Genomic DNA, 20,492 nt, shown 5'->3' with positions numbered 1-20,492 from the left:
TCAAATTGGTGATTTTAGATTTCATTGTGGAAGTTATAAATAAAATGTAAGGTTGAGTTGGTGGAGAAGTCTTCAAAATTTTTTATATGATTAGAAAATGATAAGTTCAGGGGATTTTGAAGACTGGAATGTGCCAGGCAGTAAAATTCCAAATGTAGGAGTAGTCGATGGTTCCCCATTTGCTGAAAAACAAACTTGATTTCAACAATATGCAGTAATGAAGAAGTGGATACATTGTCTTTAATTCTTTTAAGTGTTCCTGAAAAATAAATTGACTTCATGATGAGCAGTTTAAGAGATCCAGGACTATGGAAGCAAGCCAATTTAAATTGGAGAGAGCAATAGAGAATCATTTGTGAAGTGTAAAGAATTGGTGAATAAATTTGTATAAATATTGCACAGTAGTGTCTGAGTAGCATATGCGTCCAAAACCCAACAACAACACATAAGTTCCATGTGTTGATAATTTTTGCATGAAGTGGTATATTTGTGAATAATTTTTGTTAACTGAATTTTGATTAAATTATCTTTAGAAACTAAAGGATTTGAGTAATTCTTTGGTCGGTTTTCGTGTGAAATTTCAATGTCAATATTAGTATTGGCCATACAGGTCAAGAAACTAGAGGCTTTTGCCCCCCCCCCCCCCCCCCACACACACACAACTACTTACAATCCAGCCTTATAATTCTTCTCTCTTAGTTTAAATTTGTGTCCCCTGGTTCTAGTATCATTTAATATCTTGAGATACAAATTACTGATGTGTAATTTTCATTAAAGATAAAATTCCTTAATAAAAGGCAAATATATTATACATACCTTAAAACTACTTAAAAGTAAATCAGTAATAATGGATAAATAGCTAATAATAATAAAGTTTTTTGATTTGCATTCTCTGATTTGAATTAGGATATATAAACATCTGAACATTATTTTGGCAGTTTCTTTAATTGAAAGTTGTTATACTAAGAAATGTGACTAGTCAGAGCAAGGCAGTCAACAGTTGTCGTATTGGCTCTTTGGTTTAGTTAAATTTTGTGAAAACAGTTTTTAGGCATTTATTCTTGTTTCTTCTATTTATCAAAAGAAAGTGATTAAACCAAAGATAAGTAAATCGGTGACCCAATTTTTTTGTAGGTCAGTGAGTAGTTTTGGAAAATACGGATCTGGTTGTTTTGGTGGTGGCTTAGACGGAACATTTAGGCATTTGAGTAGTGGAATTGGAACAGAATTGAGTAGTGATGTGGATGGAGAAGGTAATCCAGACAGATGCTGGACTCCTGATTCAGTTACTGGAAAAACTACCACTTTCAGTGTGACCACTGTTAAGCACTACCATATCCCAGAGAAGTTGCAGATTATTAAACCACTGGAAGGTAAAAGCATTTTTTTTTCTTGTTTTTCTACCACATGCCTTCTAGTAATAAACATGTTGCAGCATTAATAGACACATTAACACACTTACTGAAAAGGTGGAGTTTTATTTTAGTTAAAAAACTAAAAGTCATCTTAAGTTTTTCACATACTGCTAAAATATTAATTTTTTTGGTGTTTTGAAAATAAACTTTTAATATGAAGTGATGAAATTTTTAGATATACAACATGTGGCAGTAAAGTTTCCGGACTGGTGCAATAAAAAGAACACAAAGTTGAATAACCTCAAAAACGGTTTTATTTTTATTCAAAGTAATCACCACCTGATTGAATACACTTGTTACACTATTCTAAAAGTTTCTGAAAAGAGTTGGTGAAAGTGTCCAAAAATATGATCAGTTCACTCTTTGTTTTACTTTGTCTTCAACATCTTGAAATCTTTCTTTTGAAGGCAGTTTTCACCTTGGAAAGGAGGGAGTCTACTGGTGCTAGATCAGTAGAGTAGAGTGGATGATTGATCTGGAAAATGCCATGTTCCATCAGAAATGTCTTCACAACAAGTGCAGACCGGGTGGGGGGAAGGCATTGTTGTGCATCAAGAACCAACTGCCTTTCTCTCAAAATGGTAGCCTCACCTGGGGAATGTGCTTCAATAGTCTTTATCGAATCACACTCTGGTTGTTGAAAAATGTGATTAGTTTCATCTTGATCCTGAACTTCTATAAATGGAACTTTTTAGACCTTGCTGAGGATTTTGAAGTCCACTGCATGCTTTGACACTTCATCTCTGGGTCCTGTAGAAACACCTAACACTTATCTCCAGTGACGTTAGAGTTGGGAAATTAGGGTTGTCTCTTGATAAGTCTGGATGAAGTCTTCACATGATCATACTCTTCATTGCTTCTGTTCATTTGTGAGGTGCTGTGCAGCACAAATTTTGCACAGACCTAACTTTTTCCTAAACCTTTGCAAAATTTCCAAAGGTTTAAGATTTTGCAAAGGTTTCCCTAAACCTTTGCAGAATCTTATTCCTGTCAAAATCATCAGCCATCATTTTGAGGGTCAAACAATGATCTGCTACAATTTTCCAAACTTTTGTAACTCTCCTCATTTCAAGAGATTGGCGGACACCTACCTTTTGGATCATTGCAGACATCCTCACATCCATCTTTGAACCAATTATATACTATTCAAACACAAAGACTAGTAGGCTTAATTTTTCATCATCATAAACAGTTTTTAATATTTCTGCATTTATGTTGCAGATTTACCGGTTTAAAGCAAAATTTGATATTCATTTGTTGCTCCATTGCAAAATCGTGACACAAAACATTAACGCTACTAATGAAACTGGTTGTTACTTGCATTTTTCAGCCTACAGAACAATCTCTGTACCACCATCTATTGGAGAAAGTTTGAACTACAATATACCACTTATTTTCAAAGTCATCAAACATGACTGCAACAGCACTGGTCTGAAAACTTTAATTGCTACACCTCATATATAGGTATCTCTTGCATTAATTGCATAACTTGATAAAAGACAATTTATAGCATATCTTTTAGTTTCAAGAAATTGTGAAATCAGTATGAATTATATCATTACAAAACTTACCTTCTGATTGTATGGTTAAAGTATTGTAGAATTGAATAGAAAGTTAAAAAAACATGAAGAAATTAAAGAATTAAATATCCCCTAGAAAACAGTACACCTTTGTCTCAATGGTGTGTCACTCTGAAAACTAAAATTGTATTAGAACAGGTGGAAGCTTAAAAGAGCCAAGACCCCTTGACATCAGACTTTTGTAAGCCTCATCATTGATGTGAATGGTATGAATGTGAAGAGAATATTATTTAAGATTTGTTTAGTTCTCATGATGCGTATGTAGTGCATGAGTTAGAAATTTGATGTAATTCAATTGCCTTATCTGTGAAAGGTTTGTTGGTAACTTGATATTAAGAACATTAAATAGTGACTTCTGATGACACTATTCAGTAGCTAAAGCTTCATGTATTAATAACTTAGTGACTATAACTACACTGTTCTACGTTTTAGCAGAATTTACGTAATGTTCTTGATACTAAGTTACCAGCAAATGTTTTACAGATATGATGAACAACATCATATTTCCAACTAACACATTACATATGCATCAGCTAAACTAATTGTAACTAATGTTCTCTACAGATAAATATAGTTCTAGAATAATGCACTTCCAAATGTTTTTATTTGAAAACATAAGTACAGTTTTTATAGTTAAAATTCCTTAGTCTTATTGGCAGATTGAATACAGATTCATATTAACTCAGTGCATTGCATATTTGGAAAAAAAAATTTAAAAATGCAATTTGCATATACACAGTGAGAATTGGCTGTAGACCTGTATGCTGGTGCTCAAAAGCTAAAGAACAAGCACAAAAATGTAACTACAAATAAAAATAGAACCACCTATTTGTCATTTATGAAACAAAAAATGTCTGACTTGTAAACAGAGGCAACACAACAAGTTTTAACATACAAATCAGATAACTAGGTAAAAATGGTAAAAATTCCTCAATTTCGATTTATGCCCCCTCAGGTTCATAATCTAAGCAAGAGAAAGAATCCCATCAGCATTTAGCTTTCTCTAGCCATTCAAAGCCTTATACACCTTAGTCAGATCACCTCGCAGGTGCCTGGTCTCCAAAACTTGAATACAGAGGCTTGGTCAAGCCTTTCGTGATAAGAGCACCCCCTTCGTTCCCCTCACCAATCTTGTTGCCCCTCTATGTACTTGTTCCAGCAACTCCACATCTCTCCTAAAATGAGGCCTCCAGACCTATACGTAGTACTCACAGTGTTGACTGACCATTGCCTTACACAAAGAGATAATCACCTCCTTATCCCTACTAGCAAAATTCCTGTATATCATTGACAAGACCCCGTGACCTGCTCTGGCAGCCTGTCAGCACTGCTCAGAAAACTTCATGTCTGACTGTACAATAACCCCTAGGTCTTTTTCATTCTCCACTTCCCTGAGTGTGGTACCACACAGTTGGTATGTCACTGGGGTTACTGCTACCCATATACAGTCAGTCCTCATATAGCACAATAGTTGTGTTCCTAGAAACCCTCATGCAATGCAAAATCATGCAATATAAACAAGAGGCCCTATGGGAAAAATAGGGTTAGGTGCCGACCACCCAAGCTTGAACACACATTTGTAACCAAAACATTACCAAACACAATAAATTATTGTAATAAAATACTTACGTATTTTATTACGACTATTATGTAATAAAATATTGCTAATGCTTTTGCTTCTATCGTAAGCAAACTTGTTTTTTGTTTGATTTTTCTATCCAAACAGATGACAGCTGTTCCATCTCTTTCAATTCTTCGTGTCTTAATCTAATGGATTTTAATTACACTTTGAGTTATTCCTGCTATGAAAGTTTTATTTTCTCTGCATTCTTTGTAATTCTTGGTGTTGCCTCATTTAGGCCTGTAGCACATGCAATATCACATGGTTATCACATGGTCTTTCATTTTGCTCAAAGTGTTTCACAATTTCGTATTTTTTTCTCTATCGACAGGTGGACTGGCCATAAGCCTTACCAGGGAAACCGTGGTGTGTCAGAGGCCAGTATGATTTTGGCCATAAACGCTAGTATGAGACCACTACAAATTTTCCCAGGTAAGAATTTTTGATCCAGTCCGCCTCTGTTTATCGATATTGCTTTTCTTTTTCTCTCTGAATCTGTAGTGTCTTCACCAGGATGCTTCCTTTTCACACCTTTTAAGTATTTTACTCATTTTTAAGGAATAAAGAACAATTACAAAATGAGGAGGCACGCTTGATACACATAAACAAAGCTGTGAGCATGTAGCAACTGAATAAACAACACCGTAAAGGCAGAGACAACTCTATTAACACCTCACTAGCTCACATTTTACTAAAGCACATTTCTAGGGGTTACTACCATAAAACAATAAAAACAATTTCCAGTTGCGTTCCTGCTAGTGGAATCTGTTATAAACTGGTAGTAAACTCAATCTTATTGCATTTGCGATAATACTGATAGCTGGAATTTTACGTTATTATGGTGAAATGTGTTTCCCCTTCACTGATATAAAAAACATAAATACATTTTCAGAATCTTCTCTTCATTCCTACGTGTTGCTTTCAGTTGGGGTGATTCCGTGTTCGACTGCCATTTCTTGTAAACACAAAGGCGAATCGTGCATAAGCAAATTCGGTTCGTGTTATATACGATATTGTTCCCCTATTTATAAATCGTGTATGATCAAATTCATGTAGTGTAAACACGTGTTATATGAGGACTGACTGTACAGTACTTTGCATTTGTCAATGTTAAACTTCAGTTGCCACTTCTCAGCCCATCTGCCAAACTTTTCTAGATCCTGTTGCAGTTGCATACTGTCATTACTAACCTTGCCAACCTTTGTACCTTCTGCAAAGTTGGACATTAAGCCTGATATACCTTCAGCCACTGCTGCAAATGTACTAGTAAAATTTAAAATCAAATCAAATCCTGATATACCTTCATCAATATCATTGATAAATATACAAAACAACAATGGGCACAACAGCGAATCCTGGGGGACTCCACTAATATTTGTCCACAAAGAGCAGTGTGCATTGATTACCACTCTGTCTTCTCCCACTCAACCATTCTTTTATCCATTGTAGCAACTTAACTCCAGGAGCTCACATCTGGTGAGTATGGGCTTGGCACACCTAGGGTTCTGAATTGGATATCATCATTCTTTTCTTTCTTGGGCAATTTCTCTCTCTCTCTCTCTCTCTCTCTCTCTCTCTCTCTCTCAGGGTAACTCAAGTTTTTTTTTTTTTTTTTGGCTGGTGCAGAATAAGACTCCAGCTTTCCTTGCACCATGTAACTAATAATAATAATAACTTGCCTTTAATGCCATACTATTCCAATTTGTACAGTAGTTTACCATGTGCAAAAGTATCAAAAGCTTTCCTGAAATCCAAGTATATTATATCAAAATTATTTTTTGCATCCAGTTCCTTTCCTATCATATATATATCAGACAAGACTTCCCCTTAACAAACCCATGCCATGTCTGAGTTATTACTACAATCTTGTCTAGATGATCCTGCAGTGCTTCTTTAATCAGTGACTCCATTATTTTCCGTGGAACAGAAGTAAAACTAACAGATCTGTAATTACTTATGTCGCCCTTTGATACTCCTTTGTGAATTGGGGTCACATTTGCACATCTCCAGTCCATGAATACCTCCCCTAAGTCCAAGAAAGATCTCATAATTATGGCTAAGGGTGTGCTTACTTCCCTTGCTGCCTCCTTTAATATAACTGAATAGATCCCATCCACCCCCAGATGCCTTTCTTATGTTTATCTTCAACAATTTCTCCTCCACTTTACTCTCAGTTATTACAAAATCATCTAGCCCACTGCCAAAGTTTAATTCAGCTCTGGCATTCCCCTCCCTGAATAACTCTTCATGTATGAATGTAGATGGAAAATACTCATTTAGTTTGTTAGCTACCTGAGCAAGATCATCAACAGTTGAACCATCAATATCAAGTGGACCAGTCTGATTCGTTCCCTTCCTTCTATAGTTTATATAAGTAAAAAAGTGTTTGCTGTTTATCTTTGCATCCTTTGCTAAAGATTCTTCATAATCTTCCTTCGCTTATGTAACCTCCTTTGTGACTTTATTACAGACTGACTTATATCTACCACAAGCTTCTGTGTCAACCATTAATTTATATGCAGCACATGTATTTTTCTTCTCTGCCACAAGTCCCATCAGTTCCTCTGACACCCATTTAGGCCTATACCTTGAAGAATATTTCTTAGTTGGTATAAAATGTCTAGCAGCATCTGATTAATTCCTTGAACTTTTCCCATTTTTAAAATTGCCAATGGTAGCATTATCAGTTGGTCTCACTGTATAGAATTTAAAACTATCTGAGACCACTGTATAAAAGCAAAAACCCTTCCCTTTATGCTTGATGGTAGGTACATCTTTAAGTAAATTCCAACTCAATACACTGTGGTCACTGTCACCCAGCGGTTCTTTTATCTGCAGATTCTTAATGCATGAATAATCACTGCTGATAATCAGATCAAGAATATTACTCCCTCTTGTTGTCTCTCTAACATGCTGCTGTAAAAAACAGTCATCCAATAAATCCACAAAATTCTTGCTATTCTGTGAGTGACCAACCCACAAGTTCCGTTCAATATATTGAAAGTTAAAATCCCCTATTATAACACATTCTGATTTACTGGCCCAGCTCTAACAGCTGTGGGAAGGAATTGAATCAACATTGTTTGCCTGTGGCATGCTTTGTCTTAAGTCCCTGTAATAATGAATCCAGGCTGTTTGGAATGCTAAAAGACCTACTGCTCTTAGGTAAGTGTACAAGGTTTACAGATCTTGGCCACTTCTGGAATAACTGTTGCCATTGCGAATATGATATTTTCGTATTCATTTTAATGATTATATTGATGTTGTGACATCAGTGAAAAATATTTTTTAATTCTTGTTATAAGGTTTATAACAAAGCTTATAATAGTATAAGCTTCTGATTTTGTGGGGCGATATCAAACCTGTATGTGATTGTGCGCAAGTGATGGATTAATATACTAAGATTACAGGAGATGGCATGAGGGTTTTCCTTCTGAAGGAAGACTTCAGACCTGTACATTAATTTGAATTCTGCTTTCAGGGTTGTTAAGATTTCTATGAATGTCATAAAATTGAATTGTTATGTGTAGAGTGAAATTTAAGGTAATTATTTTTGTATTTTTATATAAACAGTTTATATTTTTTAGCGTTTATTCTACTACACTAAGAATATGTTGGTGCTACTAAATAATTAAATTTAACTTTAGCTTTTTAAAATCTGTTCATAGAAATTTACTTTTATTGTATTATATTTTAGATGATGAACAACATTTTTTTATAATTCTTTTTTTTTTTTTTTTTTTTTTAATGTATTATCAGGATCTCAGACACTCCATCAGTGGCAGAGGTTGGCAACCCCTCATTTGGGCGGAATATTTGAGTCTCGTCCTGGTGTACAGATTAAAGGTGAACGTAAACTTGAAGAATTGGAAGAGAACTACACACTTAGTGATTATGAAGAAGATGAAGGTACGCAGAACGTGTATTTTTATTAACTGAAGTAAATAAATTTATTTTAATATTGAAATTATTTGCATATTTAGTGTACAAATATTATAATTAAATAGAACGTCTGTTCTCTTTTGTTATTATATGGTACCTTATTGACTACAAAAATAATTACAGAAAAATTACCTTAAATGTAGCTTGTGTCATCTGCAGAAATTTATCTAAATTGCTGAGCTACAAGTTGTGCTTATGTTTGTGTCATCAGGTTTATTAACAAGCGAGACAACAAGAGGGAATAAAAATGTATCCTTATTGCCTATGTGTGTGTTTACTACTTTTACTGTTAGGAATTCTCTTTTTCCATGGTATCACTACCAAGATGCAGAATACTATTCTGTATATAGATGCAGTTCTCCTTTTTGTGGTATGTCTAAGATAAAGCATGTTGCTCTTAGTGATATTATAGTGATCACCATTGAGGTCCTCTGCTACTCTTTAATGCAAAAGTGGTAGCACAGCATCTGACATGTTCTTGTGTATAGTACTCTGCAAATCTAATGTAAAGTTTATTTTTGTACGTGTTTTTACAAAATAAATTTATTTGTTATACAGAGTGTCCATAAATCTCCTGTACAAAATTAAACCATTATTTTGTGAATAAAGTACAAGAAGTAACTGAACCCTTAGCCATGATTATGAGAGCATCCTTGAACTCAGGGCGGGTTCCCACAGACTGAAGATGTGCTATTGTATCCCCAATTCACAAAGGGGGATCAATGGGTGACACGAGTAATTATAGACCTGTTAGTTTAACTTCTGTTCTGGGGAAAATAATGGAGTCACTGGTTAAAGAAGCACTACAGCATTATCTAGAGAAGACCGCAGTTATATTTCAGACACAGCATGGATTTGTTGAGAGGAAGTCGTGTCTGACCAGTATGATTGGATACTATGATGTGGTCACAAAGCAACTGGATACAAAAAATAATTTTGATATCATATACCAAATTTTAGGAAACCTTTTGATACTGTTGCACGTGGAAGACTACTGTATAAATTGGAGCAGTATGGCATTAAGGGCAAGCTTAGCGCTACGATGGATAAAAGGATGGTTGAGTGGGAGAAGACAGAGTGGTAATTAATGGAAACTGCTCTTCTTGAACTAGTGTTATTTGTAGAGTCCTCCAGGGTTTGATGTTGGGCCTATTGTTGTTTCTGTATTTATCAATGATATTGATGAAGGTATATCAGGCTTAATGTCCAAGTTTGCAGATGATACAAAGGTCGGCAGGGTTGTTAATGATGGTACACTACTGCAACAAGATCTGGAAAAGTTGAGCAGATGGGCCGAGAGGTGACAACTGAAGTTTAACATTGACAAATGCAAAGTACTGCATATGGGTAGCAGTAACCCCAGAGTAACATACCAATTGTGCAGTACTCCACTCAGGGAAGTGGAGAATGAAAAAGACCTGGGGGTAATTGTGCAGTGCAGACAGGCAGCAAGAGTAGCTTATGGGGTCTTGTCAATGATATACAGGATTTTTGCTAGCAGGTATAAGGAGGTGATTATCTCCTTGTGTAAGGCAGTGGTCAGGCCACACCTTGAGTACTGCAAACAGGTCTGGAGGTCTCATTTTAGGAATGATGTAGAGCTGCTGGAACAAGTACAGAGGAGGGCAAAGAGATTGGCGAGTGGAACAAATGGTTTCTCTTACCAAAAAAGGCTTAAGTTCTGCAAATTGTAGTGTCTGGAGACTAGGCACCTGTGAGGTGATCTGATTGAGGTGTGTAAGGCCTTGAATGGTTTGAGTATGTTCAATGCTGATGGGATTCTTGCTCAGATTATGCGCCTGAGGGGCATAAATTAAAATTGAGGAAAGACAGTTGTAGAACAGATGTGTGGATAATTTGCCTTTAGCCAGTGGGTGGGTGATTGCTGGAACAAGCTTCCATCTGTCATTGTGGAAGTTGAGAACTAAATAAATTCCAGGCAGAACTAAAACTTTTGGAGTGAATGGGTGAGTGAAATTGAAGGGATTTTATTTTTGGCTGATGCTGTATAAGCTTGCTTTCTTGCATCATATGCCTTTACTAATGCTAATGATACAAACCTTGAACTACTTCCAGGTGATAGAGGATATCTTCAAGTTTTTTTGCATGTTGGAAAATGTGTGCTCTGCAGTAGATGGTAGCATAAATGCAAAATTGTTATCAAGGTGGAAATTACCAACCCTGAGATGATTTGTGCAGTAAGTTGCTTCAAAGTGTACAGACCTTTCTTCTTCTTTGGAAAAGCTACCACCACAGGCATTGTGTATCTGGACATGTTATAGAATTTCCTTATGCCCCATCTGCTGAATGACAGTGATATCAGCTTGATTTTTAAACAAAATGGAGCTCTGCTACATTACTACAAAAAAATTCATGCATACCTGAACATGCCACCTTAAACTCCTCTAAAGGGGTAATAGAGTGGGATCTCTTTAAAATTTACTAGGAAGAGATCGTTCAAGAGCCACACAATCAAAATGGCGTACATGCGAGAAGGATAGTCATCAAGAAAGATGGGGTACTTACTCCTACTCGGACAGTGATTCTCACAGTCAGTACCCCAACTCTGCCATTAACTGTAAAAGCTGGATATTTGAGATGTAAAATTAGACCATACATTCCTAATCCAGTCTGCTGTTTTAAGTGCCAGAAGTTTAGGCACTCCCAAGCAGTCTGCAGAGATGTTACCGCCTGTGCCTCCTGTGGTTCAAAAGAGCACATACACACAGAGACTGCACTACTGAAAAGCAGTGCTGTCCAAATTGCCAAGAAAATCATTCGGCATACTCAAAGGAGTGCACCCAATGGCAGAGGGAAAAGAAAATCCAAAAATACAGAGTTGAAAACAAAGTGCCATACCATAAGGCAAAGAAACAGTTTTTATTAGTGTCCACTAAATCACCTTCTTATACTTCAGTTGTGCAAAAGCCACAGCACTCTGTAACAGTACAGACCGATTGCTCAGTTCCTCCAAGCATATCAATATCTGGCTGGACAAGATCAGTCCTTTCCTCACTAAAAGAAAACTCTACGCAACAGCAAAAAAATCTTTCAGTAAACATGCCACTGACAATACAGTCAGATAAAACCTCTGTACAGCACCCGATAAAGCACAAGTTCTGAAGGAAAGAGTCAGAAATCTTGAACCTATACCATGGACGTTGATACAAAATCACACAAAGATGATACACTTCTCGAAATACATGCAGAAGAAGACATGGATATCAGTAGACCAATATTCCCGAAAAAAGAAAAAACAAGAATAGACAAGCGTAAACAAATTGCATCCCATAAGCAAACAGATACACCTTATAATACTTAATAATGCATAGAATCATACAGTGGAATTGTCGCAGACTCTGGGCCAACTTAAATGATGTTTGTGATCTTATTACAGAATATTCTGTAATATCCTGTTATTCTTTGTGCAGGAAACAGATCTGACCCCTCAAATATCTATAAGCATAAATCATCATATAATACTTAGAAAAGATAGGAACAACTCTAATATAGCTCATGGAGGAGTAGCACTGCTAGTCAACTCCAGAACCCCTTTCAGACCTATCCCTCTGAAAACAACAGTAGAAGCAATCGCTGCCCGAGTCAGGGTCGGGATGACAATAAGTTGTTTCCTTATACCTTTCGCCCAATCGTTCCTACACTTTTGCTGATTTAGATGATTTAGTCACTCAGCTACCACCACCTTTTTGTTCTTGGGTGACTGGAATGGGCACCACCCCTTATGAGTTTCTTTACATCTTGATAAGAGAGGTCAGTTGATTGAAAAAATTCTTGAAAGGCACAACTTAACGTTAAACAATGGCAGTCACACATGTACGCATTTCTCCCCCAGGTCAACTTCTGCAATTAACCTTTCAATACGCTTGCCAAACTTGTTTTCACTTATTGACTGGACAGTTACTGACAACCTACGTAACAGTGACCACTTTCCAATATTATGCACATTTTCAACTAACTCTCCACCACATACTGAAATAAAAACAATCTGGAAGTTTGACAAAGCTAACTGGATGAAATATCAAAAACTGGCACATTTAGATTTTCAAACCATTGAGACTCTCGCCATTGATTCTGCGGTAACTTACATCACTCAGAAAATAATGGCAGCTGCAGAAACTGTCATACCCAAATCATCTTATCAAAGCCCGCTCACACCCAAAAATATAGTGGAACGAAGCCTGTTGGGAAGCCAAAAAAAGAGAAGAATAAATACTGGAATTTATTTCATAAAAACCCAACCACAACTAATCTGAAAAAGTTTAAAAGAGCAAGAGCTAAAGCTCATCATATACAACGTATAAGCAAAAAAGAGACATGGTCCCGATGTGCCTCCACCATAAACAGAACCACAAACATCAAAAGAGTTTGGAATAAAGTGAGAAAAATTAATGGAAAATACCCTCCTATAACTATTCCAATTCTACTTTTAAAAGGGAAAGAAATCTGTAATCCTCTCAAAATTGCTAATTCATTAGGTAAAATGTTTTAAACACTTTCAGTTGTAACTGCATATGATCCAACCTTTCAGTCACAAAGTACAGGCAGAAAAATATAATCTAAATTTAAATACTACACGCCAGCTTCCATATAACATACCCCTTACTATGATAGAGTTAAGCAGTGCACTTTTACGATCAAAAAACAGTGCCGCTGGCCCTGATGGAATCTGTTATGCAATGTTATGTCATTTGAGTGAAGAGTCCCAGTCTGCTCTTCTTAAACTATATAATAGAATCTTTCTTGAGGATTACTACCCTATTAGCCGGCGTCATTCCATTGTACTAGGCGCCTCCGTAGCCAGGTGGGAAGGAGCAGTAGTGCATAGCACACGCTTCTTGATTAGACCGGGGTTCGAACCCGTCACCACCAAATACAGAGGATGCGGAAAGGTCAGGGAATGACCACTGCATATCCCGGAGCAATATGGCCTTAGTTGCTAGTGCTCCTAAAAAAAAAAAAAAACCAAAAACCAAAACCAAAAAACCATTGTACTAGCTTTCCCAAAACCAGGAAAGGGCCATTCTGATCCAACAAATTACAGACCTATTGCTTTAACCAGCTGTTTAGGAAAGACAGAGAAAATGATTAATGCCAGGTTGACATCGTTCCTAGAGATAGAAAATATCCTAAGTCAAAATCAATATGGCTTTTGAAAGAGAAGATCAACACTTGATCTCGTGGTGAAAACTGAAGGAAACATTCGAAATGCATTTCTCAGGAATGAACACCTAGTGATGATATGTCTTGACATTGAAAAAGCTTTAGGCACAACCTGGCGATATGGAATTTTTCACGCTCTCTTTGAATCCAGTCTTAGAGGTCATCTTCTGAAATTTATCCGGAACTTTTTGAGCAATAAGTCCTTTCAAGTACATTTTCATTCTGCTCTCTCGCAAACATTTGTGCAAGAAGGGGTCCCTCAGGGTTCTGTGCTTAGTGCCACGCTCTTCTCCATCAGGATTAATTCAATTACCACGTGCATTCCTGACACAGTGGAAACATACCTGTATGCAGACAATTTGGCAATGTCATGTCACTCTCAAAATATGCGTGTAATTGAAAGACAGCTTCAAGGCACAATTAACAAGCTTGTTCAGTGGACAAAAAATAATGGTTATTGACTCTCAAAACAAAAAACAACAGTAATACACTTTTGCCATAAACGAAATTTACATCCCGATCCAGATTTATAACTCAATTCTTATCCAATTACTTATCAACAAAGTATTAGATTTCTTGGAATAGTTCTGGATAAAAAATTACGTTTTTTAGAGCACATGAAGCATATCTGTACAACCTGTCTAAGAAAGCTGCTACTTAGGGCAATTTCTGCTATGTTGTGGGGTGCTGATTAGTACATGCTGCTACACCTATACCGTTCATTAATTAGATCGAGACTAGACTATGGGTCTTCTGTACATGACTCAGAAGACAGAGCATATTAAAATGGCTTGATCCTGTACATCAAAATGCTCTCTGAATTGCCCTAGGGGCTTTTTGTACATCACCAGTTCAGAGTCTCTATACAGAAGCACATGAACCACCCCTATTCCTTCGTCGGCATGCTCTGCTATTAAATTATGCAGCTAAGATCATGTTTCCCACATCATCCTATATGGCAATATCTTTTCACACCAAAATGGGATAATTTGTATAAAAATAAACCATGCGTCATTAGATTACAGAATTTAAACACATCTTGGAGTCTAAATATGGAAAAAAAATACTCCAAATGAAAGCATGGTTACACCGCCATGGCAAATACCCTTGGCAGACATTGATAAACATTTCCAACAATGGAGAATGCATACTCTTCAAAATTGCAATATTAAGCAGATTCATGTGGCTCACTCCTTTCAGTTATCTTGTTACACTCAAATTTACACAGATGGCTCCAAGACAGACCCTAAAGTTAGTGCAGCTGCAGTACTGCCAAATTTAACAATATCTCGCCAGCTTCCTTTGGAGTGCAATAGTTACACTGTACACTATCCTGATAGCATTAAAGAATATAAAGCAGTCTTCATACCCTGAAACCATAATCTGTACAGACTCCTTAAGCGCTGTATGCTCTTCAGCGTAAACTTCCTTCAAGTCACCCCTAGTTACAACAAATTCAAATAAATTTAGCACAGTTTCTGGAATCACAGGCAACGAAAAAGCAGATTTTTCCACCAAGAATGCTAGTCTCATAACATCAGATGTCCAGATACCTTACACAGATTACAAACACGTCATGCAAAGTACCGGAAGAAAAAAATGGCTGTTCATTTGGCAGGAGAACAAAACCAATAAATTGTTCTATATTAAAAACGATCACAAGCTGTGGCCATGAAGCCTCAAAGGGAATAGGAAAGAAGTTGTACTTTCTAGATTGCAGATTGGGTGTGCTCACCTAACTCACAGTTACCTACTTACATGGAATGATCCTCCGCTATGCAGCAACTGCCTCAACTCACAGTAAAACATCTTATTCTTGATTGCCCATTATACTTAAGAGAACGACAAACAGCTTCCTCTTCACATCTATGTTCCTCTAATCAACTTACTTTACAGAAAATTCTCGGAAATCGACCAGATATAAATGATCTCTTTTACCTTCCTGAGAACAATAAACAAATTCCATCTAATCTAAATCCATCTGTTTATCAAGCCTATACCGAATAATATTGTAATAGGTGCATTATGGCCTTAGTAGCCCTTGCACCAATAACTCAAACCAACAACAACAGCATACCTAAACATAGTGTTCCTGGGAAGTAGCAGTGCGTAGCACACGCTTCTGGATTAGACCGGGGTTCGAGCCCGTCACCACCAAATACGAAGGATGCGGAAATGTCGTGGAATGACCACCGCATATCCCCGAGCAATATGGCATTAGTTGCTAATGCTCTTAAAAACCAAACAAACCCTGGGAAGTAGGTTTGAAGAGAGGACTGATTTCATTCCCTTTATAATCTGCTAATCAGAATCCTTTAGCTTTCATCCTCCTGGATTAGCGAAGACTAGGCGTATGTTCCACCCATGCCAGGGACCATTATGGAACTTAAACAATGCACTTTTGAAGCAATCAGCTGTATTGACAGGAATATGTTGTTGTGCAGAATTTAAAAGGAATTGGATTATAGGTGGGACATCTGAAGAGTAACTAAAGGTGCCTGCATTGGAATACCTCTAATTATACTGTTCAACAAAAAAATTCTTTGAATTTGTTTCCTTTCTTAAAATAGACAAACTTTACTAATTTTGGGTCTGGAAAAATGAATATGACTTCAGAAATTTTTTATTAGCTCTAGTTTTTGAGGTACAATACTTTCACTGTTGCCTAAGAATATAGTAATTCCAGTAGTAGTCAGAGTGAAAAGTAATATTAAAACAATCTCATATTTACATTTCCTTGATACAACATAAATCAGTTGTTTTTAATTAAAATGTAAAAAGAACAAGAAAACTGCACAGGAACCAAAAGTACTTTCTCAAAATGTGGTCTATTCGTGATAGTGCCTTCTTTTTGCTTGTTACTTGTATTTCACTTCTGGGGCATCTCTTGTTACTGTCCAACAGTGGTCAGCAACCATAGAAGCGTTCCACCTACCCCTGATATCTTCTTTCCATTGCTGAAATGTCTTGGTTGAATCGGTCACCGTGTTTGTTAGGGTTGTCAGGGAAGAAGTCCAGATGAGAGTCTAGAAAGTGGATTTTCAGTGACATGTTGCAGTCTAATTGATGATACTTTTCTAGAAGGTTTTTCACAGTCTCAACATAGTTTCCAGCTCTTTGGTTTCCCAGGAAGTCATACACAACACTTTTAAAGGCTTCCCAAGCTGCGTTCTCATTACCCTGGAGGACTCGCTCAAAGTTTTCATCCTTTAAAAGTTCACGAATTTGCGGACCAAGAAAGATTCCTTCCTTAACTTTAGCATCACTCAACAGTGGAAATTGTCCTCTTGGGTACTTGAAAACTTCTCCATCCTGGTTCATCTCCTTAACAAAGTTCTTCATGAGTCTCAGTTTGATGTGTAAAGGGGGCAGAAGAATTTTGCTTCGATCAACCAGAGGATTTTGCTGGACATTTTTTCCCCGGGGAGCAGATTTTCCCTTAGAGGCCAGACTTTTCTCTTGTAGTGTGAGGACCTAGCTCGACTATCCCACTCACACAGGAAACAGCAGTACTTGCATATCCCAACTCTCCGCAGGTCTCCGCAGATCTGCCATTGGTGGTCTTTATACTTCATTGCTTCAAGAATTAATTTCATAGTCCCATATGTCTCCTTCACATGGACAGCATGGCCTAGAGCAGGGATTCTCAATGGGGGCAAAAAAATCATGGGTATTACAAAGGTTTGTGGCTCTCCAAAGTTCAACCCTACCTGAGGACATTTTATTCCTTAATATTTAATTTCTCTCATTGGATTTTCTTTTCCCCTGAGACAACTGATTTTTAACATATAGGTATATTATATTAAGAGTGAGTGAGAAATTTTGATAAAAGGAAGATAATGGGTGTGATTTAATTCAATCACTTTTGCTTTTCATAGACATTAAATGCCTAAGTGCTTTCAGAGGTAATGTCTCCGCAATCCTTGGTGTTTGCACCTTTCCAGCAGCTGCGATCTTGGCAGTGGCATGGTGGGTGTGGTTTATTTTATTTCATTGGTCAATATATAAGGCATGGATGGAATGAGGATATGTTTGTCTATTGGTTCTACTTTCTAAGCGACAATTAGTATTGATTTATTGTTTCCTCGTGAAAGTTGTTTACTTTTTGACCCACAGTGCTTTTGTAAGTGGCATTGGACTATGAGAGTTAAATAAAAATACTTTATATTTTATTATTTAATTCTTTGTAGTTATTCAACCCATCATCAATCATGTCAAGTGCTGAAAAGAAAAAGTGTCTACAGTGTCTGGATTTATATCTAGCTTATGGTTTCATTGAAAGCACATTCGACTTAAGACAGCCTATGTGTAATAGTTTTTCAAATGAGGCTATGAAACCATCAAGACTTCTAGATCATTTAAAAATAAAACATCCTGATAAAGTTGGTAAACATATTGAATATCTTAAAAATTTAAAACAGAATTTTGAGCAACATAACACTGTTACTTCCTTCTTTCCTTAGAAAAACACACAAACAAATGATGGTGGAATGATTGCATCTTATAAAATTGCAGAAATCATTGCAAAAACTTGTAGTGTCTCATACAGTTACTGAAACTGTTATACATCCCACATCATCATCATCATCAGCCATTTTCAATCCACTGCAGGATGAAGGCCTCTCCAGCAACTTTCCAGTTCCTTCTGTTTTGAGCACTGGCCATCCATTTACTACTCAAAAACTCATGAATTTCATCTATCCATCTCCGCCTTTGTCTTCCAGGTTTTCTTCTAGCTCCTCTTGGGTACCATTCTGTTATTTTCTTAGTCCATCTGTCATGTCTTCTAGCTATGTGTCCTGCCCAAGACCATTTTAGTTCTTTAGTTTTGATAAGAATGTCCTTTACTTGAGTTTGCTGCCTAATCCATGTGTTTCTCTTCTTATCTAACAGTCTGATTCCCAATATAATTCGTTCCATTCTTCGCTGTGTAGTTCTTAGCTTCTCTTCCATTCTTTTGGTGAGTGCCCAAGTTTCACTTCCATAAGTCATGGTGGGGAGTATACATTGATTCATTATTTTTCGTTTCAGACAAACTGGGATATTGCTCTTCAGTATGTGACTATATTTCCTGAATGCTATCCATCCAAAATTTATTCTTCTTTTGACTTCCAGCCATTTATCATTATTACAGCTAATAACTTGTCCCAGATAAGTATATGACTCCACCTTTTCAATTACTGCTCCTTCAATCATTATTTCCCTTTCCGTGGCATACCTGTTCATCATTACTTTTGTTTTAGCCATATTCATCTTTAGTCCAAAATCCTTACTAACTGTGCATAACTGATTAAGATTTTCCTCTCATTCTTTGGGATCGTGGCTTATGACCACAATGTCATCTGCAAATCGTAAATGGTTTAGGTACTCTCCGTTCACATTGACTCCTTTCTGCGACCAGTCTAATCTTCTGTAAGCTTCCTCAAGGGCAGCAGTAAACAGCTTTGGAGATATTGTGTCTCCTTATCGAACTCCTTTCTCGATTTTAAATTTCCTACTGTCTTTGTCTAGTCTAATAAAGGATGTAGCACTCTCATATATTTTCTTCAAAATCATAATATATGGAGTATCTATGCCTTGTCTTTCCAGTGCCCCAAACATTGCCTTATGCTGTATGGAGTCAAATGCCTTTTCATAATCCACAAATGCCAGGCATAATGGTGTTTTATATTCATTTGCTTTCTCCATTAGCTGTGATATTACATGAAGGTGATCCATAGTTGAGAATCCTGTCCTAAAGCCAGCTTGCTCTTTCGGTTGATTCTCATCAAGTATTCTTTCTAATCTGTTAGTAATGACCCTTGTGAACAACTTGTAGATATGGGATAACAAGCTAATTGGTCTATAATTTCCAATTTCTGATTTATCTCCTTTCTTATGCAGCAAAACTATGATTGCATTATTCCACTGCTTAGGCATCACACCTTTTCTAATGCAGTTTGTGAAGAGCCTTGCCAGTTTTTGTGTTATGTCTCTTCCTCCCAATTTTAACAACTCTACAGTAACTTCATCTTCCCCCGGGGCTTTCTGATTCTTCATTTTCTTCAATGCATGTTCTACCTCATCAGGAAGAATATCGGGTACATCCCACAATTAGAGACTAATTTCAACGGTGATGTATCAGAATCCTTCCAGTATTTTAAAAGAATTGCCATTGAGGAACACTTCTATTCGAAGACGAATCGATGAGATGTCAGTTAACGTTGAAGAGCAGTTGATTGGGAAAAAAATGAGAAAATCTATTCTATTTGTACTGAATGATATAGGGTGTCCACAAACCTTTACAAAACTAAAAAGTTACTGTGTAAATTAGGGTATAATTTACACAAATGAAAATCTATTCAAATTGAATCCACAGTTACCGAAATAAGGCTCTTCTAATGGCATACGTTCATTATTTCGATGATGATTGTAAATTGCAAGAAGAGATGTTGTTTGTAAAATTTGTAGAAACTGACTGTACTGGAGCATCCATTTTTGTTGTTGTAAAAACATTGTTTGATGAAAAACAAGTACCATTGGAAAATTTGGTATCCTGTGTCACCGTTGGTGCTACCTCCATGGTTGAAAGACAAAAGTTTTATAGCCCACCTAAAGGAAGTATGTCCCATAGTTCTTGCAATACACTGCATTGTGCACCGACATCATTTGGTTGCAGAAAATATTATTCCAGTTATTTATCAATCTCTCAGTATAGTTATTAAACCATCAATAAAATAAAGTCACATAGCAAACATGGTCGCCTTTTCAGAA

At 36.7% G+C, this 20,492-nt stretch overlaps 1 protein-coding gene across 1 annotated transcript in view; it reads left to right on the top strand.

The window, feature by feature from the left end:
* LOC150075975 (trafficking kinesin-binding protein 1-like) overlaps positions 1-20,492 on the top strand; it is a gene marked incomplete at its 5' end in the record, with an annotated part of 323,798 nt that overhangs the window by 235,534 nt on the left and 67,772 nt on the right. The window contains 2 exons of the mRNA XM_090387224.1: positions 1,135-1,373; positions 8,376-8,525. Coding sequence (XP_090243350.1) covers positions 1,135-1,373; positions 8,376-8,525 — 389 coding nt within the window. The remainder of the gene's footprint in view (positions 1-1,134; positions 1,374-8,375; positions 8,526-20,492) is intronic.

The sequence above is a fragment of the Mastigoproctus giganteus genome, chromosome 13 (genome assembly GCF_048544385.1).
Source record: "Mastigoproctus giganteus isolate SK-2022 chromosome 13, ASM4854438v1, whole genome shotgun sequence".
Lineage (NCBI taxonomy): Eukaryota > Metazoa > Arthropoda > Arachnida > Uropygi > Thelyphonidae > Mastigoproctus > Mastigoproctus giganteus.
Note: the sequence above shows the minus strand (reverse complement) of the source record. Positions and strands in the feature narration are given on the sequence as shown.